This window comes from Cololabis saira, chromosome 3 (genome assembly GCF_033807715.1).
Source record: "Cololabis saira isolate AMF1-May2022 chromosome 3, fColSai1.1, whole genome shotgun sequence".
In the NCBI taxonomy this organism is placed as follows: Eukaryota; Metazoa; Chordata; class Actinopteri; order Beloniformes; family Belonidae; genus Cololabis; species Cololabis saira.
In genome coordinates, this window is record NC_084589.1 from 50,836,505 (window position 1) to 50,852,945 (window position 16,441).

At 46.8% G+C, this 16,441-nt stretch overlaps 1 protein-coding gene across 1 annotated transcript in view; it reads left to right on the forward strand.

The window, feature by feature from the left end:
- The window catches only part of tg (thyroglobulin), a 69,015-nt gene that overhangs the window by 11,092 nt on the left and 41,482 nt on the right, over window positions 1-16,441 (forward strand). Inside the window, exons 9-19 of the mRNA XM_061717735.1 lie at window positions 1,198-1,673; window positions 3,563-3,932; window positions 4,083-4,118; window positions 5,259-5,483; window positions 6,171-6,275; window positions 6,411-6,488; window positions 6,735-6,832; window positions 6,937-7,048; window positions 10,138-10,299; window positions 10,389-10,580; window positions 11,992-12,146. Of these exons, the coding sequence (XP_061573719.1) occupies window positions 1,198-1,673; window positions 3,563-3,932; window positions 4,083-4,118; window positions 5,259-5,483; window positions 6,171-6,275; window positions 6,411-6,488; window positions 6,735-6,832; window positions 6,937-7,048; window positions 10,138-10,299; window positions 10,389-10,580; window positions 11,992-12,146 (2,009 nt within the window). The remainder of the gene's footprint in view (window positions 1-1,197; window positions 1,674-3,562; window positions 3,933-4,082; window positions 4,119-5,258; window positions 5,484-6,170; window positions 6,276-6,410; window positions 6,489-6,734; window positions 6,833-6,936; window positions 7,049-10,137; window positions 10,300-10,388; window positions 10,581-11,991; window positions 12,147-16,441) is intronic.

Consider the following 16,441-nt stretch of genomic DNA (forward strand, 5'->3'; position numbering starts at 1 on the left):
CTTCTTCTACTTCTACTTTTCTTGTTCTCTGGTCTTTAATCTAATGGAAGTTATTTAATGCATAGATTGCAGAGAGTATTCTTTAATGGAGATTACTCAGATAGCACATCTCTAGAATGTGGAATTCCTCAAGGAAACTGCCTAGGTCCACTTATGTACTGTATCTTTACAAATTATTTACCTCTTAAATTAGCACTGTATGCAGATGACACTACAGTGTTTGTATCAGCAACAACACCTGCTGATCTAAATGTCATCTTGAACAAAGAGCTTGATATAATCGGGAAATGGGTCTTAATACTTAATACTTAATACAAACAAAACGAAATGTATTATATTTAGTTCAAACCGTGTTTTGTCGTGTTATTAGGCCCCGAGCAGTGCAAAGGCCCTATTGTATCTGTAGGAATTGTTTTTTTTCTCGTTTTTATTTTTATTTTTCCGACGAAATGAGGGCCTTTTTTCCCCCTAAACGTGCCCCAAAAGTCAAATTTTGCACCAAGCCAGGCCTGGCGAAAAATTTGATATTTAATGGTTTGCATTAATGGGCGTGGCCTAATGGCTCAACAGCGCCCCCTAGAAAACTTTGTGCCTCATACATGCACGAAAAACGGTACACACCTGTATCATTGCACAACTTAAAGAAAAGTCTCTTGGCGCCATGGCCGAAACCCAACAGGAAGTCGGCCATTTTGAATTAATCGTGTCATTTTGGCGCAATTTATGCCATTCCTTCGGCAATTAATACGGCCCAAACCGTAACGTGCACCCAGGTGTGTTATACATCAAAATGTGCGTCTCCAACCTGCGACTACACGCATTACTTTTCTCTTTCAAAAGTGTTACCGTGGCGACGCTAGACGCCAAAAAGCGCGCCCCCCCTTCATCTGATTGGTCCATATCTGATAGTTCCTACTTTCTGCCATAACTTTTGAATGGTTTGACATAAAGAATCGTGGGTGGGTAGTTTTGACCTTGACCTTCATTGGTGAAAATTGCACGCGCGAGGGCCCGTTCATCGCTGCTTGCAGCTTTAATTTCATTTTCTTTCTTTATGTCTTTTAACTGTATGTTTTAAATGTATGGTTTTTAATGTGGACCCCATTAGGTCCACTAGCTGTGTTTAAGGGCATAGCTAATGGGGATCCTTACAAATACACAAATAAACAAATCTCGACGTTCCGGTCCTTCCTGCAGGTTCTGGTCCGGTTGACTGTCCCTCCCGGCGCCGGCTGGTTCTGTCCCGGCTCTTCTCGGGTCCCGTGGAGCCTCCGTCCCAGACCTCCTCCGTCAGCTCCTCCTGCCGGGCTCTCCGGCGGGCCCTGGGGGGCCAGGCGTCCCTGGTCTCCGTCCTGGGGGACGTCCTCCGCGGCGTCTTCCCCTCCGTGGGCGGGGCCCACCGGGCCCTGCGTGGCTCCGCCCCCCGCCGGCTGCAGGAGAACCTGTTCGGGGGGAAGTTCCTGAAGAGCGCGGCGGCCCTGAACTTCAGCGGGGCGCTGGGGCCCCGGGGGGCCCTGGGCCTGGACCAGCTCGCGTCTCAGGAGGTCCTGACCCGCCTGGAGGAGAACCGGGACCTGGTCCGGTCCGTCAGCAGAGTCCTGGAGGACCCGGCCTTCCTGTCCGCCCTGCAGCAGAGCCTGACGGGCCTCAGCAGCTCGGCGCCGCTGGACCAGGTACTGGACCAGTTTTAGTTTTAGTCTTTAGTTTTTAGTCTTTGGGTCTATCATTTTAGTTTTTATTAGTTTTAGTCACGTTCATTCTCCTTTTAGTCGTGTCAAGTTTCAGTCGACTAAAAGTCATTTTAGTCTTATTTTAGTCAGAATTGTCCATTTTAGTCTAGTTTTAGTCAAATATTGTATTTAGCCAAACCCATTTTACAATCAAAACAAGGTTATCTTATTATTATATTATTGTTACCTTATAGACTCAAGAATTGAATTTACAACATATTTATTTTTCCACATTTCTCCCCATCTTTTTCTTTTTCCACGACACATTGGGTTTTTCTTTTCCACGTCTATGTAGGAAAGTGTATCCAAAGATCTAAAGACTAAACTGGTTTAAAGACTAAACCAGAAGAAACTACTGAAAACATGGACATTAAGGATCTTTGGTGGAACATTCCGTCTTGTTTTGGTCAACGAAAATGAAGACACATTTTAGCAGAGTTTTTATTTTGTAATCTACATTTTAGTCTGGTTTTTATTCCTCTACGATATTGTATTATATGTTTAATTATCGTTATCGTCACATGACCAGCATTTTTATTGCGTCTCATTTTCCTCAGGTGATGAAGGTTCGTTGACAAAAGCAACTTTACTCCTAACGAGTCTGTTACGTGGTAACAGTTTTGAATATGAATATTTAAAGGAGCCGTCTGTAAGAAATGGCCAAAACTGGTACTGCAGTCACTTTCAAAATATTGTTGAGCGGCGTGTACCCTCCCCCTCCTCCCCCCGACCAGAGGTTGCCAGGTAGGCTGCAGAATGCAGCAGGAACGTAGGCTGCCATGGCTGCCATAATTAGAGCCGAGCTGGCAACCCGGATGCCCAAACAATACTGACTTGGTGATTGGGAGATAGGTGGAGGGTGGAGCTTCAGAAACAATACTGACTTGGTGATTGGGAGATAGGTGGAGGGTGGAGCTTCAGAAACAATACTGACTTGGTGATTGGGAGATAGGTGGAGGGTGGAGCTTCAGAAACAATACTGACTTGGTGATTGGGAGATAGGTGGAGGGTGGAGCTTCAGAAACAATACTGACTTGGTGATTGGGAGATAGGTGGAGGGTGGAGCTTCAGAAACAATACTGACTTGGTGATTGGGAGATAGGTGGAGGGTGGAGCTTCAGAAACAATACTGACTTGGTGATTGGGAGATAAGTGGAGGGTGGAGCTTCAGAAACAATACTGACTTGGTGATTGGGAGATAGGTGGAGGGTGGAGCTTCAGAAACAATACTGACTTGGTGATTGGGAGATAGGTGGAGGGTGGAGCTTCAGAAACAATACTGACTTGGTGATTGGGAGATAGGTGGAGGGTGGAGCTTCAGGCCAAAACAAAAAATCACAACATAAACATCAGTTGAGGGCTGCAACTCCTCTTTTTAAACTGGAATATCCTGGCTTGAGTGCTGTTGTCAGTGACATAAGTATTTGAAATTAACATGCTTTTTAAATGTCTGTTGACATATCGGGGTCATTTTATGATTCGTTTTATTATTGCTCTTACATACAGCTCCTTTAAGAAACACCAAGACAACTGTAGTCCCACAGGGAACAGTTCTGGGGCTCCAGGACAACTGTAGTCCCACAGGCACCAGTTCTTGTCACAGCTTATGCAGATGATTCCCAGATCTACGTTGAACTCTCATGATTAGGATCCTTTTTTTATTTTGTAATCTACATTTTAGTCTGGTTTTTATTCCTCTACGATATTGCATATTGATATCTGCATATTGCAGAATTTTCTTTGACGAAAGCAGCTTTACCGGTAACGCCCGGCGGATGCTTCGTTACCGTGGAAACAGATCCGGGGACTAAACCCGCTCCGTTGTCCTGCAGGTCCTGGCGCCGCTGCTGCGCTCCTGCTCCGGCGAGGAGGACACCACCTTCGTCCCGCGCTGCTCCCCCGGCGGCGGCTTCAGGGAGGTGCAGTGCGGCGCCGGCGAGTGCTGGTGCGTGGACCCCCGGGGCCGGGAGGTGGACGGGTCCCGGACGGCGGGGCGTCCGCGCCGCTGCCCGTCCCGCTGCGAGGCGGCGCGGGCCGCCGCCCTGAGGTCCAAGGCAGACATGGCCGCCGGGGCCGAGCTCCACGTCCCAGCATGCTCGGAGGGCGGGGACTTCCTGCCGCTGCAGTGCGTCGGGTCCCGCTGCTTCTGCGTGGACGGCGAGGGGACGAGGACCGGCGGGCCGGCAGGGGACGCCGTCTCCTGTAAGAGCCGTGAGGTCACGACCTTCCTCACCCTCACCCTGGACCAGGCTCTAATGTGTGTGTGTGTGTGTGTGTGTGTGTGTGTGTGTGTGTGTGTGTGTGTGTGTGTGTGTGTGTGTGTGTGTGTGTGTGTGTGTGTGTGTGTTTCAGGTCCAGAGGAAACCCCCCCGAAGCTTCAGTCTACAGGTGAAGCCTGATGTTTACGTTCTACACTAAATTAAATGCTTTAACCTTGTACTGTCTTTGGGTAATAATGACCTAATTCTCCTTCCTTCTTCCCTTCCTCTTTACTCCCTTGCTTCCTTCTTTCCTTCATTCCTCCCTCCCTTCTTTCCTTCCTTCTTTTCTCCATTCCTTCCTTCTTTTTTCCCTTCTTCTTCCTTCTTTCCTCCTTTCCTTCTTTCTTTTCTCCCTTCCTTCCTTCCTTCTTTCCTCCCTTCCTTCCTTCTTTCCTCCCTCCCTTCCTTCCTTCCTTCTTTCCTTCCTTCCTTCTTTCTTTTCTCCCTTCCTTTTCTCCCATCCTCCCTTCCTTCTTTTCACCCTTCCTTCCATCCTTCTTTTCTTCCTTCCTTCTTTCCTCCCTTCTTCCCGTCCTCCTTCCTTGACCCAAAGACAGCCCAAGGTTCAAACTAGTGCTGTCAAGCAATTTAAAAAATCTAATTAATAACAGGATTTATAATTAATCTAATTAAACGCACTTTAATGTCATATCTGCTAAAGGTCCCCAAATAAAGAATTCAACTGGTTTTGTCCCAGTCCCACCATTAGAACCAAGAAGCAACTCAGGGACCAACTGCTTTTGGGGATGTTTGTTTTATTTTGCGCCTTGCCTTTAAATTAGCGTATGGGCCTATATAGGTTATTTATTTGCATCAGTGTATATTTTTATTTGCACCTTTTGCTATAAAAAAAAAACAGTCAATGAAAAATGAACAATAGGAAGCCAAGAGAGCTTATAATATTACAAAGTTCACTCTCACTCATTTGACATCATTTGGATGGGTAAATTATTCACAAAAATGAATAGTAAATGGAAAATAAATTGAGTCTAAAGTTACGTAGTGTCGCTTTAAGCGAAATGAGTGTATACATGATCACGGAAATATTTTGGATATTTCGACTTACTTCTGAATTAAGTTTAATTCGGAATGGCCATTTAAATTCGGAATTAGGTGTTTACATAGTAAATTTTACTCATTTTAGATCGTATTTAATTTTAATTCTGAATTAAAGAGGAATTAAACTTCCCATGTAAACGCACTGAGTGGATTTAGATGCTACACCAGTGGGCGGGGCTAACCTGTCCATCACCTGTCAATCATCCAGGTCGCTGCTCCGACGTGCTCGCCGAGGTCACGACCTTCAGACAGGAAGTGAGGAGCATCATGGCTCTCTCTAACTCCTCCCACCTCCCGCTGGGATACGGACTCCTATTGGCTGAAGGTTTGACCCTCGACGACCTCCGGATCGGCCAATCAGAGGAGGAGCTGCAGGTCTCGGAGAGGCTGCTGGGCGGATCCAGAGCTGCGCTGCGATTGGCTGCTTTCTCCAGTGAGCCGGTTTCATGATATATCTGGATTATATATCGATGATATATCGATCACATGGGAACTTTTTATATCGTCTTTTAACTTGAGTTCGTAGAGTCGGTTATGTGATTATTTTGTGAAAATCTGAATCTATTTGATAATAAAGCGGAGCTCAGAAACCTCCCGGGTGTCTCCTGGGTCCTAAAACCTCCCGGGTGTCTCCTGGGTCCTAAAGCCTCCCGGGTGTCTCCTGGGTCCTAAAACCTCCCGGGTGTCTCCTGGGTCCTAAAGCCTCCCGGGTGTCTCCTGGGTCCAAAGACCTCCCGGGTGTCTCCTGGGTTCTAAAACCTCCCGGGTGTCTCCTGGGTCCCAAAACCTCCCAGGTGTCTCCTGGGTTCTAAAACCTCCCAGGTGTCTCCTGGGTCCTAAAGCCTCCCGGGTGTCTCCTGGGTCCTAAAGCCTCCCGGGTGTCTCCTGGGTCCTAAAGCCTCCCGGGTGTCTCCTGGGTCCTAAAGCCTCCTGGGTGTCTCCTCCATTAAATTTCCATAAATAGTTTGCACCTGAGGACCTAAGTCCCTCCTCGTCACCTGGACGAGATTTAAGGAAAAGGAGGAAGGAAATAAGTAAATCAGTGTTTGTTTGGTTTGATGACGTCACTCTGATGTCACTGTGATGTCACTCTTACATCACTGTGATGTCACTCCCTCAGCCGTGCAGATGCTGCTTCCTCCTGGCCGCTGCTCTTACCAGCCGTTCACTCCCCAGTGTGACGCCGCCGGACGCTGGCTGCACACGCAGTGCTACCACAGCACAGGTCTCACACACACACTCACACACACACACACACACACACATACACACACACACACACACACACACAGCCACACACACTCACACACACACACACACACACACACACACACAGTAGCTAACACGTGTGTGTGTTCAGGTCAGTGTTGGTGTGTGGACGAGGACGGCGAGTACGTCCCCGACTCCCTGACCAGCCGCTCATCTCACCTGCCCCAGTGTAAGAACACACCTTTGTTCCTCTGCAGCAGCGGTATCCAACTATAATACTATAATAATATATATATATATATATATATATATATATATATATATATATATTCAACTAAAACTTTAAGAGGTCCAGTTAGAGAAAATTTACTCCCGCTCACTCGTCTCCCTGTATTTGGACGGTTCTGGACAGTTCTGGACGGTTCTGGACGTGTCCGTCAGTCCTTCATCTTCAGTAACATGTTTGTTCCTGCAGGTCCGACCCGCTGCCAGAGAGCTGAGGCTCACTTCCTGCTCTCAGGTTGGAGGCGGGGCTCTGACATCACCGCCAGGTACCGCCCACGCTGTGAGCAGGTATGACACACACACACACACACACACACACACACACACACACACACACTCACACACTCACACACTCTTCCAGTACCGAGGATATTGATCAGCACGTGTTTCAGGACGGGAGCTTCGCGGTTCTGCAGACCAGCGGCGGCGCCGGCTGGTGTGTGAATCCCACCACCGGAGAGAGGCTGCAGACGGCGACAAGGAGCGCCGCGGGACAGCTGACGTGTAAACACACACACACACACATATATACACACACACATACACACACACACACACACACTCTCTCACACACATATACACACACATACACATACACACTGACTGTGGCCTCGACACTGGTGCGGTTGGTTTTGCAGTATGTCAGTGTGCGGCACTCTGTCCTTCCAGGATATCCCCAGGATGCATTGTAGGCACTTGATGTGAAAAGCCTCAAGCATCCTGAGGTGGCGGCTTTATAGTGTCCGCGCCTGTAGAGGAGGGTCGTCGTGACGACAGCCAGATAAACCGCAACCTTGGTGTGGAGTTTGAGGTCTTTGTTTTGAAAGACCCCTCTCCTGAGTCTGCCAAATGATGCGGGTGGCTGCTTTATCCGGTTATGGATCTCTCTGTCAATGGTGCAATTGTCAGAGAGAAAGCTGCCTAGGTATTTGAAAGTGTCCACTGTTTCAAGTGGCTTATTGGAGATGGTGAAGGTTGGTGGATGGGATGGGGGAGTAGATGCCCACTGGCATATTACTTCAGTCTTTGCTACGTTGACAGAAAGGCCCAGTCTGCTATAGGAACTTGAAACAGCTGAGAGAGTAGCTTGCAGTGCTTCCGGTGTGTGGGCCACAACTGCACAGTCATCTGTATATTGGAGTTCAATGACTTTCTCTGATGTTATTTTTGTGACTGCTTGGAGCCTTCTGATGTTAAAGAGGATTCCATCAAGTCGGAAATCTACGGTAACCCCACTGTCCTTCTCGATCCTCTCATGGAGCAGCAGCGTCACACAGAGGAGGAAGATGTTAAACAGAACTGGTACAAGGACACATCCTTGGCGTACTCCGGTGCGCTCCTTGAAGGGTTCCGATTCCTGACCGCCAATAGACACACGTGCCATCATCCCATCGTGGAATTGCCTAAGGATGTTGACAAACTTCTGTGGGCATCCAAACTTCAGGAGAATGTTCCAGAGGAGCACTCTGTTGACCATGTCGAAGGCTTTTGACAGATCAATAAAAGCAACAAAGAGGTTCTGTTGCTGTTCCCTACACTTCTCCTGAAGCTGCCGTGCTGTGAACACCATGTCCACAGTGATCCTATAACTCCTGAAACCACATTGTGATTCCGGCAACAGGTCTTCTGTGATGCTCTTCACCAGCCAATGTAGCATGACTTTAGCCAGGACTTTGCCAGCAACCGCCAGAAGGGAGATGCCGCGGCTGTTGCCACAGAGGGACTTGTCCCCTTTGCCTTTGTAGATGGTAATGACATTGGCATCTTTCCACTGCTGATGTACGGCTTCATGCTTCCACACATTGCTGATAAAGAGGAAGAGGGTACAAAGGTAGCCTCCTTGCTTGAGGATCTCAGCAGGTATGCTGTCAGGTCCAGGGCTCTTGTTTTTCAGAGACTTTATAGCACTCTTGACCTCTACATAGGTTGTTGGGAGGTCAAGGTCTTGAATGGTAGGGTGATTGGAAAGTTCCTCCAGGACTGAGGGGTCTGTAGGGGAGGGCTGGTTGGGCAGTTCTTCAAAGTGCTCTGCCCATCGTTTGGTGATGAGCTTCTGGTCTTTTATGAGGGTTGTGCCATCACTTGACTTCAGCGGGGAGACAGTGCCGTTTCTTGGGCCATAGACGGTCTTCACTGCATCATAAAAGTTGTGCATGTCGTTTTCGTTGGCATGAGATTGGATTTCAGCCGCCTTCGATTTCCAGCACTCATTCTGCAGGGCACGCAATTTTGACTGCACCTCCCCCATGGATGTTTGCCATTGCCGCCGGAGCACAGCTGATGTGGGATTGTTGAGTGCAGCACTGTGTGCTGTGTGCATGTGTTTGAGCATGGTGGTTATTGTGCCTGTGTTGTCATCAAACCAGTCCTGGTGCTTTCTATGCTTGTATCCAATGGATTGGGATGCCGCTTCATAAAGCCTGGAGCTGACACAGGACCATTTTTTATCAATGGAGTCGTCTCTCATCAGGATAGGCTCAATGTCTTCCAGGTTTTCAGCAAGAGAGAGACGGAGTTTGTCCCGGGCCTTAAGCTCAGCTAGCCGGGTACAGTCAAGCCTCTTCTTCCCTGACCTCTGGATACGAATAGCGGGGCGGTACTTGCACTCGAAGCTTGGTCATGATGAGTCGGTGGTCAGTCCAACACTCAGCTCCTCATTGCACGAGTCAGTAAGTCGACTTTTATGTACAGGCGTCTTACGATGAAGTCAATCAAGTGCCAATGTTTGGAGCGTGGGTGCATCCAGGATGTTTTGTGCTTATTTTTTAATTGGAAGATGGTGTTTGTGATGGTCAGGTCATGTTCAGCACAGAGGCTTAGCAGCCGTAGGCCATTTGCATTGACTTGTCCGATGCCATGCCCGCCAATAACCCCGCTCCACACCTTGTTGTCCTTCCCCACTCTGGCATTAAAGTCGCCCAGCAAGAAGATCTTATCCTCCTTAGGTATGCTACGCAGGACCTCATCTAATGCCTGGTAGAAGCTGTCCTTGACATCTTCCTTTGATGGCAGGGTAGGCGCGTAGGCACTAAGAAGGGTGGCGTATCTTTTCTCGGCCAAAGGGATCCTGAGTGACATGAGCCTTTCAGTTGTGCCAATCGGTGTTTCTGGGAGTTTTGGATGGGAGGCTGTTTTTTATTGCAAGTCCCACGCCATGCTGATGCTGCCCTCCTGGAGGGTTTCCTTTCCAGAAGAAAGTGTAACCCTGCCCTTCTTCCTTTAGGGAACCTTCATCCAGGAGTCTGGTTTCGCTAAGTGTAGCAATGTCAACATTGTAGCGGTTGAGTTCCACTGCAATGAATGCAGTTCTCTCCGCGGAGGTCTATCGGTGTTGACGGCAGTGTCCAGGAGTGTCCTTATGTTCCATGATGTCATTTTGAGAGGGATTATTTTCTTTGTTTCATTTTGACCGTTGAGTGGAATTCCCGCTAGGTGCGGTGGCCAATCCATGATGTGCCGGAGTGGGCATTGTTTGGGCCACCTTTTCACTCACACCACTCTCACACACATATATATACACACACACACACACACACACACACACACACACCGGTCAGGCTGCTCGTCGTAGCTAACCCCCCCGTTGCCTCCAGGTCCAGGTCCCTGTGAGCTCCAGGGCCTCCAGTGTCGCCCCGACGGCTCCGTCGCCCCGCTGCAGTGTGACATCACTTCCTGTTGGTGTGTGTCTGATGACGGACAGGAAGTGCGCGGGACCCGGGCCGCCCGCCGGACGGGAGCGACGCCGTCATGTGACCGTAAGCCCCCCCTCCCGCCCCCGTGGTTCAGTGGTGGTTGGTTGGTTAGTTAGTCTGAGGGCTTCACCTGTCTGTCCCCGCCCCCCCAGGTCCGCTCTGCCCCGCCCCCACCATTACCCATGGTGCACTGCTCTGTCGCCGAGTCGCCGACGGCCGCCAGAGCTGCGACCTGCTCTGTCACCGTGGTTACCAGAACTCCCTCCCCGCCAGCAGCTTCCTGTGTGAGACGACGAGTCAGCGATGGGGCGGAGCCCACCGGCCGCTGGGCGGGGCCTGTCAGGGTAAGGCCGTGACCAGAGACGTTCTATGAACGAGACAGCCCACTACGGTTGGGTTTCCTGTATCTGTGTCACGTGACTGCCACGCCTCTTTAGTAGGCTAACGGCAGGTCCTGAGTCTATTGAGTCCTATGGGAAAAGTGCACGTGAGACCAGATTATTACCAATTCCTTCGCCCCATAGTAACCTAAGCAAATATGGGACCCATTTTTCAAAAGCCACAAACCTTCTGAACATTCTGACACCAAAATGGCAATTTTCAGACCTAGGGGAAAATGAACTTTGTTTGAGACCTGTCTCTGTCTGAGCAACACACTCTCGCGAGATTTGGCTCTCATAGCTAATAATATAATATAATATAATATAATATAATATAATATAATATAATATGATATAATATGATATAACACATAGCTCTCCTCAGAGTCGTCGGTCACTGCAGAACTGCCAAAGTCGATTTCCCATCGCATAAAATTAAGTTTAAAACTAACATAAAACTTGATTCTTTGCTTAATAATACTGTTATTGTTATTATTGAAGTCTTTTTGGAAGGGAAAAAAGAATATTAGACTGATCCGATGATCTTGTACTGGGTTGATATCAGATAAAGCAGAGCAGATAAAAGGCGGCAGATTAAAAAAAAAAAAAGAGCGGCAAAGTAAGGCGCAAATATTAAAGTTGAACTGTATCTCGTTCATAACACTTACAAAACGATGTGGGGAGAGGGGTGACCACGCCCACTTAGGAGACAGGAAGTGTTTACCATTTCATACCATTGGCAGTAACGGTAATGCGCTATCTTCTGTATAGAGGATCTTTGCCGTGACCTCTGACCCAGTGAAGGATGACCTTAAAGGGGACCTATTATGAAAAACAGGTTTTTTCTTGCTTTAACATTTATAAAGTGTTTTTTTCTTGCTTTAACATTTATAAAGTGGTCTCCCCTCAGCAACTCAGAGAAGGAGGAAACAACCAGATTCTGCAGTGTCTGTACAGCCGCCCGGATGATCGTCCAGTGTGATGTGGATCTACGAGCCAATAAGATTCTGATCCCCAAAGTTACGGAACCAAAATGTGATTTACATAGTTTGGCCTCCGACGCGTGAAATCACGCCCACAACTAACTTCGCCGGCCGGAGCTTCCTCCATTTTTCCGTAGCGGTGTATCGCGTCATCCAGGCAGCCAATCAGCACAGAGCCTCATTATCATAGCCCCGCCCACTCAGAATCCTGCATAGATAATGAGGTTAGAGAATGAGATGATAAAGACATGGTTTAGAGGCTGAATTTCTAATTTATTTAGCAAAAACAATCAAAAGCTTGTTTTTAAGACATTCAAGGCCTGTTTAAAATAGGTATTAGATCCATAATAGGTCCCTTTAAGGACAGACGGTGATGATGTGTTTGTGTTCAGTGTCTCGGCCGCTGCAGACGGTGGCAGCGGAGCAGCTCTGGTCTCTGCCGGCGTCCTGCTCCGGGACCGGTCCCGACCCGGTCCTGAACCGGACCGGAGGACTGGAGGCGCTGCTGGGGGAGGAGATGGCCAGCAGGGGGCTCTGCTCCGCACAGGTGAGTCCAACCGGTCCTGACCCGGTCCTGAGCAGAGTTGGGAAAGTTACTTTAAAAAAGTAATTAGTTATAGTTACTAGGGCTGCAACTAACGACTATTTTTAATTCAAGATCTTTTTATTAAAGTTTTCACAAAGTATAAAAGGTGAAATGCTGCATGTCAATTACAAACATTTTGATTAGGCATGGGCATGTTAATCATAGCATACACCAGTGTACAGAATATAAAAAACAATTAAACAGTATGAAAAAAATATAAAATAGTAACAAAAACAAACTACAGACCAAACTAATCCCTCCCCTGTCACTGCCAGATTACTAATCACAATATGAGGTCACTCTAACATCAAAAGCCTGCACTAGGAATACAGAAGAAATATGAAGTATAGTTCACAGGGTCTGGAATGCTTCTAGAAAAGGTCCCCACACTTTCTGGAACTTATTTGATTGCTGAAGCGAGTATCTAATTTTCTCCAGTTTTAAGCAGGACATGATGTCTTCCAGCCATTGCGCACGAGTAGGAGGGAAGGGATCCTTCCACCTGAACAGAATTGCCCGACGAGCCAAAAGGGAGGCAAAAGACAAAGTGTGCCCCTGTGCAGTGGTTAACTTCCTTCCTCCCTCCATGACCCCAAACAGGGCAGTCAGTGGGTTTGGTTCTAATCTGATTTTAAGCACCAGAGAGAGAGTATGAAAGACTTCCATCCAGTATTTGTTTAGACATGGGCAGGACCAGTACATGTGGATGAGAGAGGCTTCTGCTACTTTACATCTTACACAGTATGGACTAATATCTGGGTACATGGAGGATAACTTTGCCTTGGAAATATGAGCCCTGTGTACCACTTTAAACTGAATTAAGCAGTGACGTGCGCACAGGGAGGTTGTATTAACCAGTTTGAGTATGGACTCCCAGGTATCCTCTGATAAGGGAAGCCCTAAGTCCTGCTCCCATGCTGCTTTGAGTTTATCTGTAGGGGCACTCTTAAGATCCAGCAACATGCCATAGAAAGACGAAATGAGCCCCTTTTTGAATGGGTCTGTGGCAAGAACTTTGTCAACTGTGGTCAAGCCTATCGATGCACCAGGGCTGGGTGTCTGGGAAAGAACAAAATGTCTAGCCTGAAGATACCTAAAGAAATGTGATTTTGGAAGGCTGAATTTACTACTTAACTGCTCAAAAGATGCCACGGTGCCGTCTATGAACATATCTCTAAAACGAATCATACCCCTCCTGTGCCATTCCTGGAAGGTGGGGTCCTCAAGGGATGGTTTGAAAGAGTGATTTGATGCAATGGGGCTAAGAAGAGAGAAGCTGTGAAAACCAAAAAACTTCCTAAATTGGGCCCAAATTCTAAGAGAATGTTTAACCACTGGGTTTTTGATTGATTTAAGTGAAGGAAGTGGAAGTGAGGAGCCGAGTAGGGCAGGAATTGACAGGTCATCAGTTGGATGTAACTCCATCGCCACCCAGTCAGGGCGGTCAGCGCCGTCGCAGTAGAAGGACCAGAATGCAAGGCAGCGCAGGTTAGCAGCCCAATAATAATAACGAAAGTTTGGGAGGGCCAGACCACCTGCAGACTTAATTTTTTGAAGGTGAGTTTTGTTCAAACGTGGCCGTTTACCCCGCCATAGGTATGTAGATATAACTGAGTCAAGGGACTGAAAAAAAGAACCAGGAATAAAGAGTGGTAAGGTCTGGAAAAGGTACAAAAATTTAGGTAAAATGGTCATTTTAACTGAATTGATGCGACCCACAAGAGACATTGACAGGGGTGACCATTGTGTAAGGGTTTGTTTGGTCTCATTTAACAATGAGATAAGATTCTCTTGGAGCAGGTCTTTGTGTTTCCTTGTCACAGATATGCCTAAATAGGAGAATTTGTCATTTGCGATTTTAAAGGGAAAATTGGAAAGGTCTAAAGCATGCGATTCGAGATTGGTAGGGAAAAGCTCACTTTTGCTGAGATTCAGTTTATAGCCTGAGAGTTTCCCAAACTGACTGAGAAGTGACAGCGCAGGGGGTAATGAGGCCAGAGGGTGAGAGATGAAAAGCAAGAGGTCATCGGCATAAAGCGAGACCTTATGTTCCCTGCCACCTCTCCAGATACCGGACACATCCTCACAAGATCGGAGCGCTGTGGCAAGCGGTTCGATAGCCAAGTCAAAAAGCATGGGACTAAGGGGGCACCCCTGACGGGTTCCACGATGCAGATTAAATGGTTTTGACCGTTGAGAGTTAGTACGAATTGAGGCTGTTGGGTGTAAATAGAGAAGTTTAATCCACAGAGCAAAGTTCGGACCAAAACCAAACCTGTCCAGCACAGCAAAGAGATAATCCCATTGGACGCGATCAAATGCCTTCTCCGCATCCAGAGAGACAACGCATTCAGGGATAGCCTCAGAGGCAGAGTAGATAATATTGAACAGTCGCCTTGTGTTGAAGTAAGACTGCCTACCTTTAATGAAGCCAGTTTGGTCTTCAGATATAATTGTGGGGAGGGCATTCTCCAGCCTATGGGCTAGGACTTTAGCTAGGATTTTAGCATCTGTGTTTAAGAGGGAGATGGGCCTGTAGGAGGCGCATTCAGTAGGATCCTTCCCTTTTTTAGCTATGAGGGTGATGCAGGCCTCCGAAAAAGAAGGAGGGAGGGAACCGTGGCTGAAGGATTCTGAAAGAACTGTAGATAGCAGTGGGGAAAGCAGAGTAGAAAATTTCTTTAGAAATTCCGCCGGGAAGCCATCAGGGCCAGGACATTTACCCGACTGCAGTGAAGAAATGGCTCGAGTAATTTCCATCAGGGATATCGGTTCTTCTAATGTCTTCCTTAGATCTGGTGAAAGACTGGGAATACTAAGACTATTTAAAAAGTCCGCAATCTCATCTCGATCAGTCTGAGATTCCGAGGTGTATAGCTGGGTATAAAAGTCCCTGAATGCTTCATTTATGAGTAAGTGGTCTGTAGTTACATGGCCATTTGGTAATCGAATCTTAGAAATATTTTGTTTAGCCTTAGAGCCTTTAAGTTGGTTGGCTAATAATTTGTCAGATTTGTCTCCATAAACATAAAACCTGGTTTTACTTTTCAGAAGTGACTGTTCAATTGGGTGAGTGGTAAGCAGGTCAAATTTAGTTTTAAGTTCTAGCCGCTTTTTGTAAAGATCTGGGGATTTACTAACGACTATTTTAATAGTCGACTAGTCACCGACTATTGAAACGATTAGTCGACTAATCGGATAATTAGTAATTTTTTTAAAATTTAGTATGAGGTTGCATTAATTATGTGGCAAATGATAATAAACATCAGAAAGACGGCCCTAGAGCCCTGCTATAGCGGGACTGTTTCCTTCATCCTGCTCCCGCCCCCATCCGCAAAACTCTGAGAATTCCTGGCCGCACGGCGCACAATAATAGAGATGCATTGATTTAGTGTCTTCTCCCGTCCCGCAAGAGAAAAGTCCAGACAAATCTATCTGATTTAATGTTAATATGATCATTGTGGAGTTTGATGGATAATTGACAGTTCATAGGCACCTGACTGAAAGTTAGATGATAATCCATCATTGTCATCACACAAGCTTTTTCACCTTTCGTGCAGCATCAATTATGTGATTGAGGTTATAGCAACGAGAGTAGCTGTGAGTGGATCAAATAACACTAATAAATAACATGAAATAAACAAAGTTAACGAATGAAACGAATTAATTCAACAAATGAATCGCTTGGCCATTACATCGCTGTGGAGAAAGAGAATGTTGCTGACCGACTGCTGGTTCCAATCCCGGCTATCGTGCATACACGACTCTGGGCAGAGTATTGAAGTGAGACGCCTCACACCGTTGGAAAAACTCGTCTGGCGACAATTGTCGACAGTTTTGATTATCGATTTTTGACGACAACGTCGACAAATCGTTGCAGCCCTAATAGTTACTAGTTATTTCCACCCCAAAAAACTAATTGAATTAGTAACTGAATTACTCCTTCATAAAAGTAATTAGTTACCAGGGAAGGTAACTATTGTGTTACTTTTTCTAATAAAGTTCAAATATCTCAAGGATTTTCAAAGGCTAGTGGCACAGAGTAGAACAGCATATATTTAACATTTAACTTTTAATATTTAGTTAAACAATCAAGTGCTTTAAAGTCCTTGTAAATTCAATAAGTCAAATTACCACACAGCTACAGACACATACTGTAGACACTTCAAGTATTTTCTTCAAAACAAAAAGTAAACCGTTTAACAATATACAGTCATGGAAAAAATCATTAGGCCACTGTTTTCTTAAATTTTAAC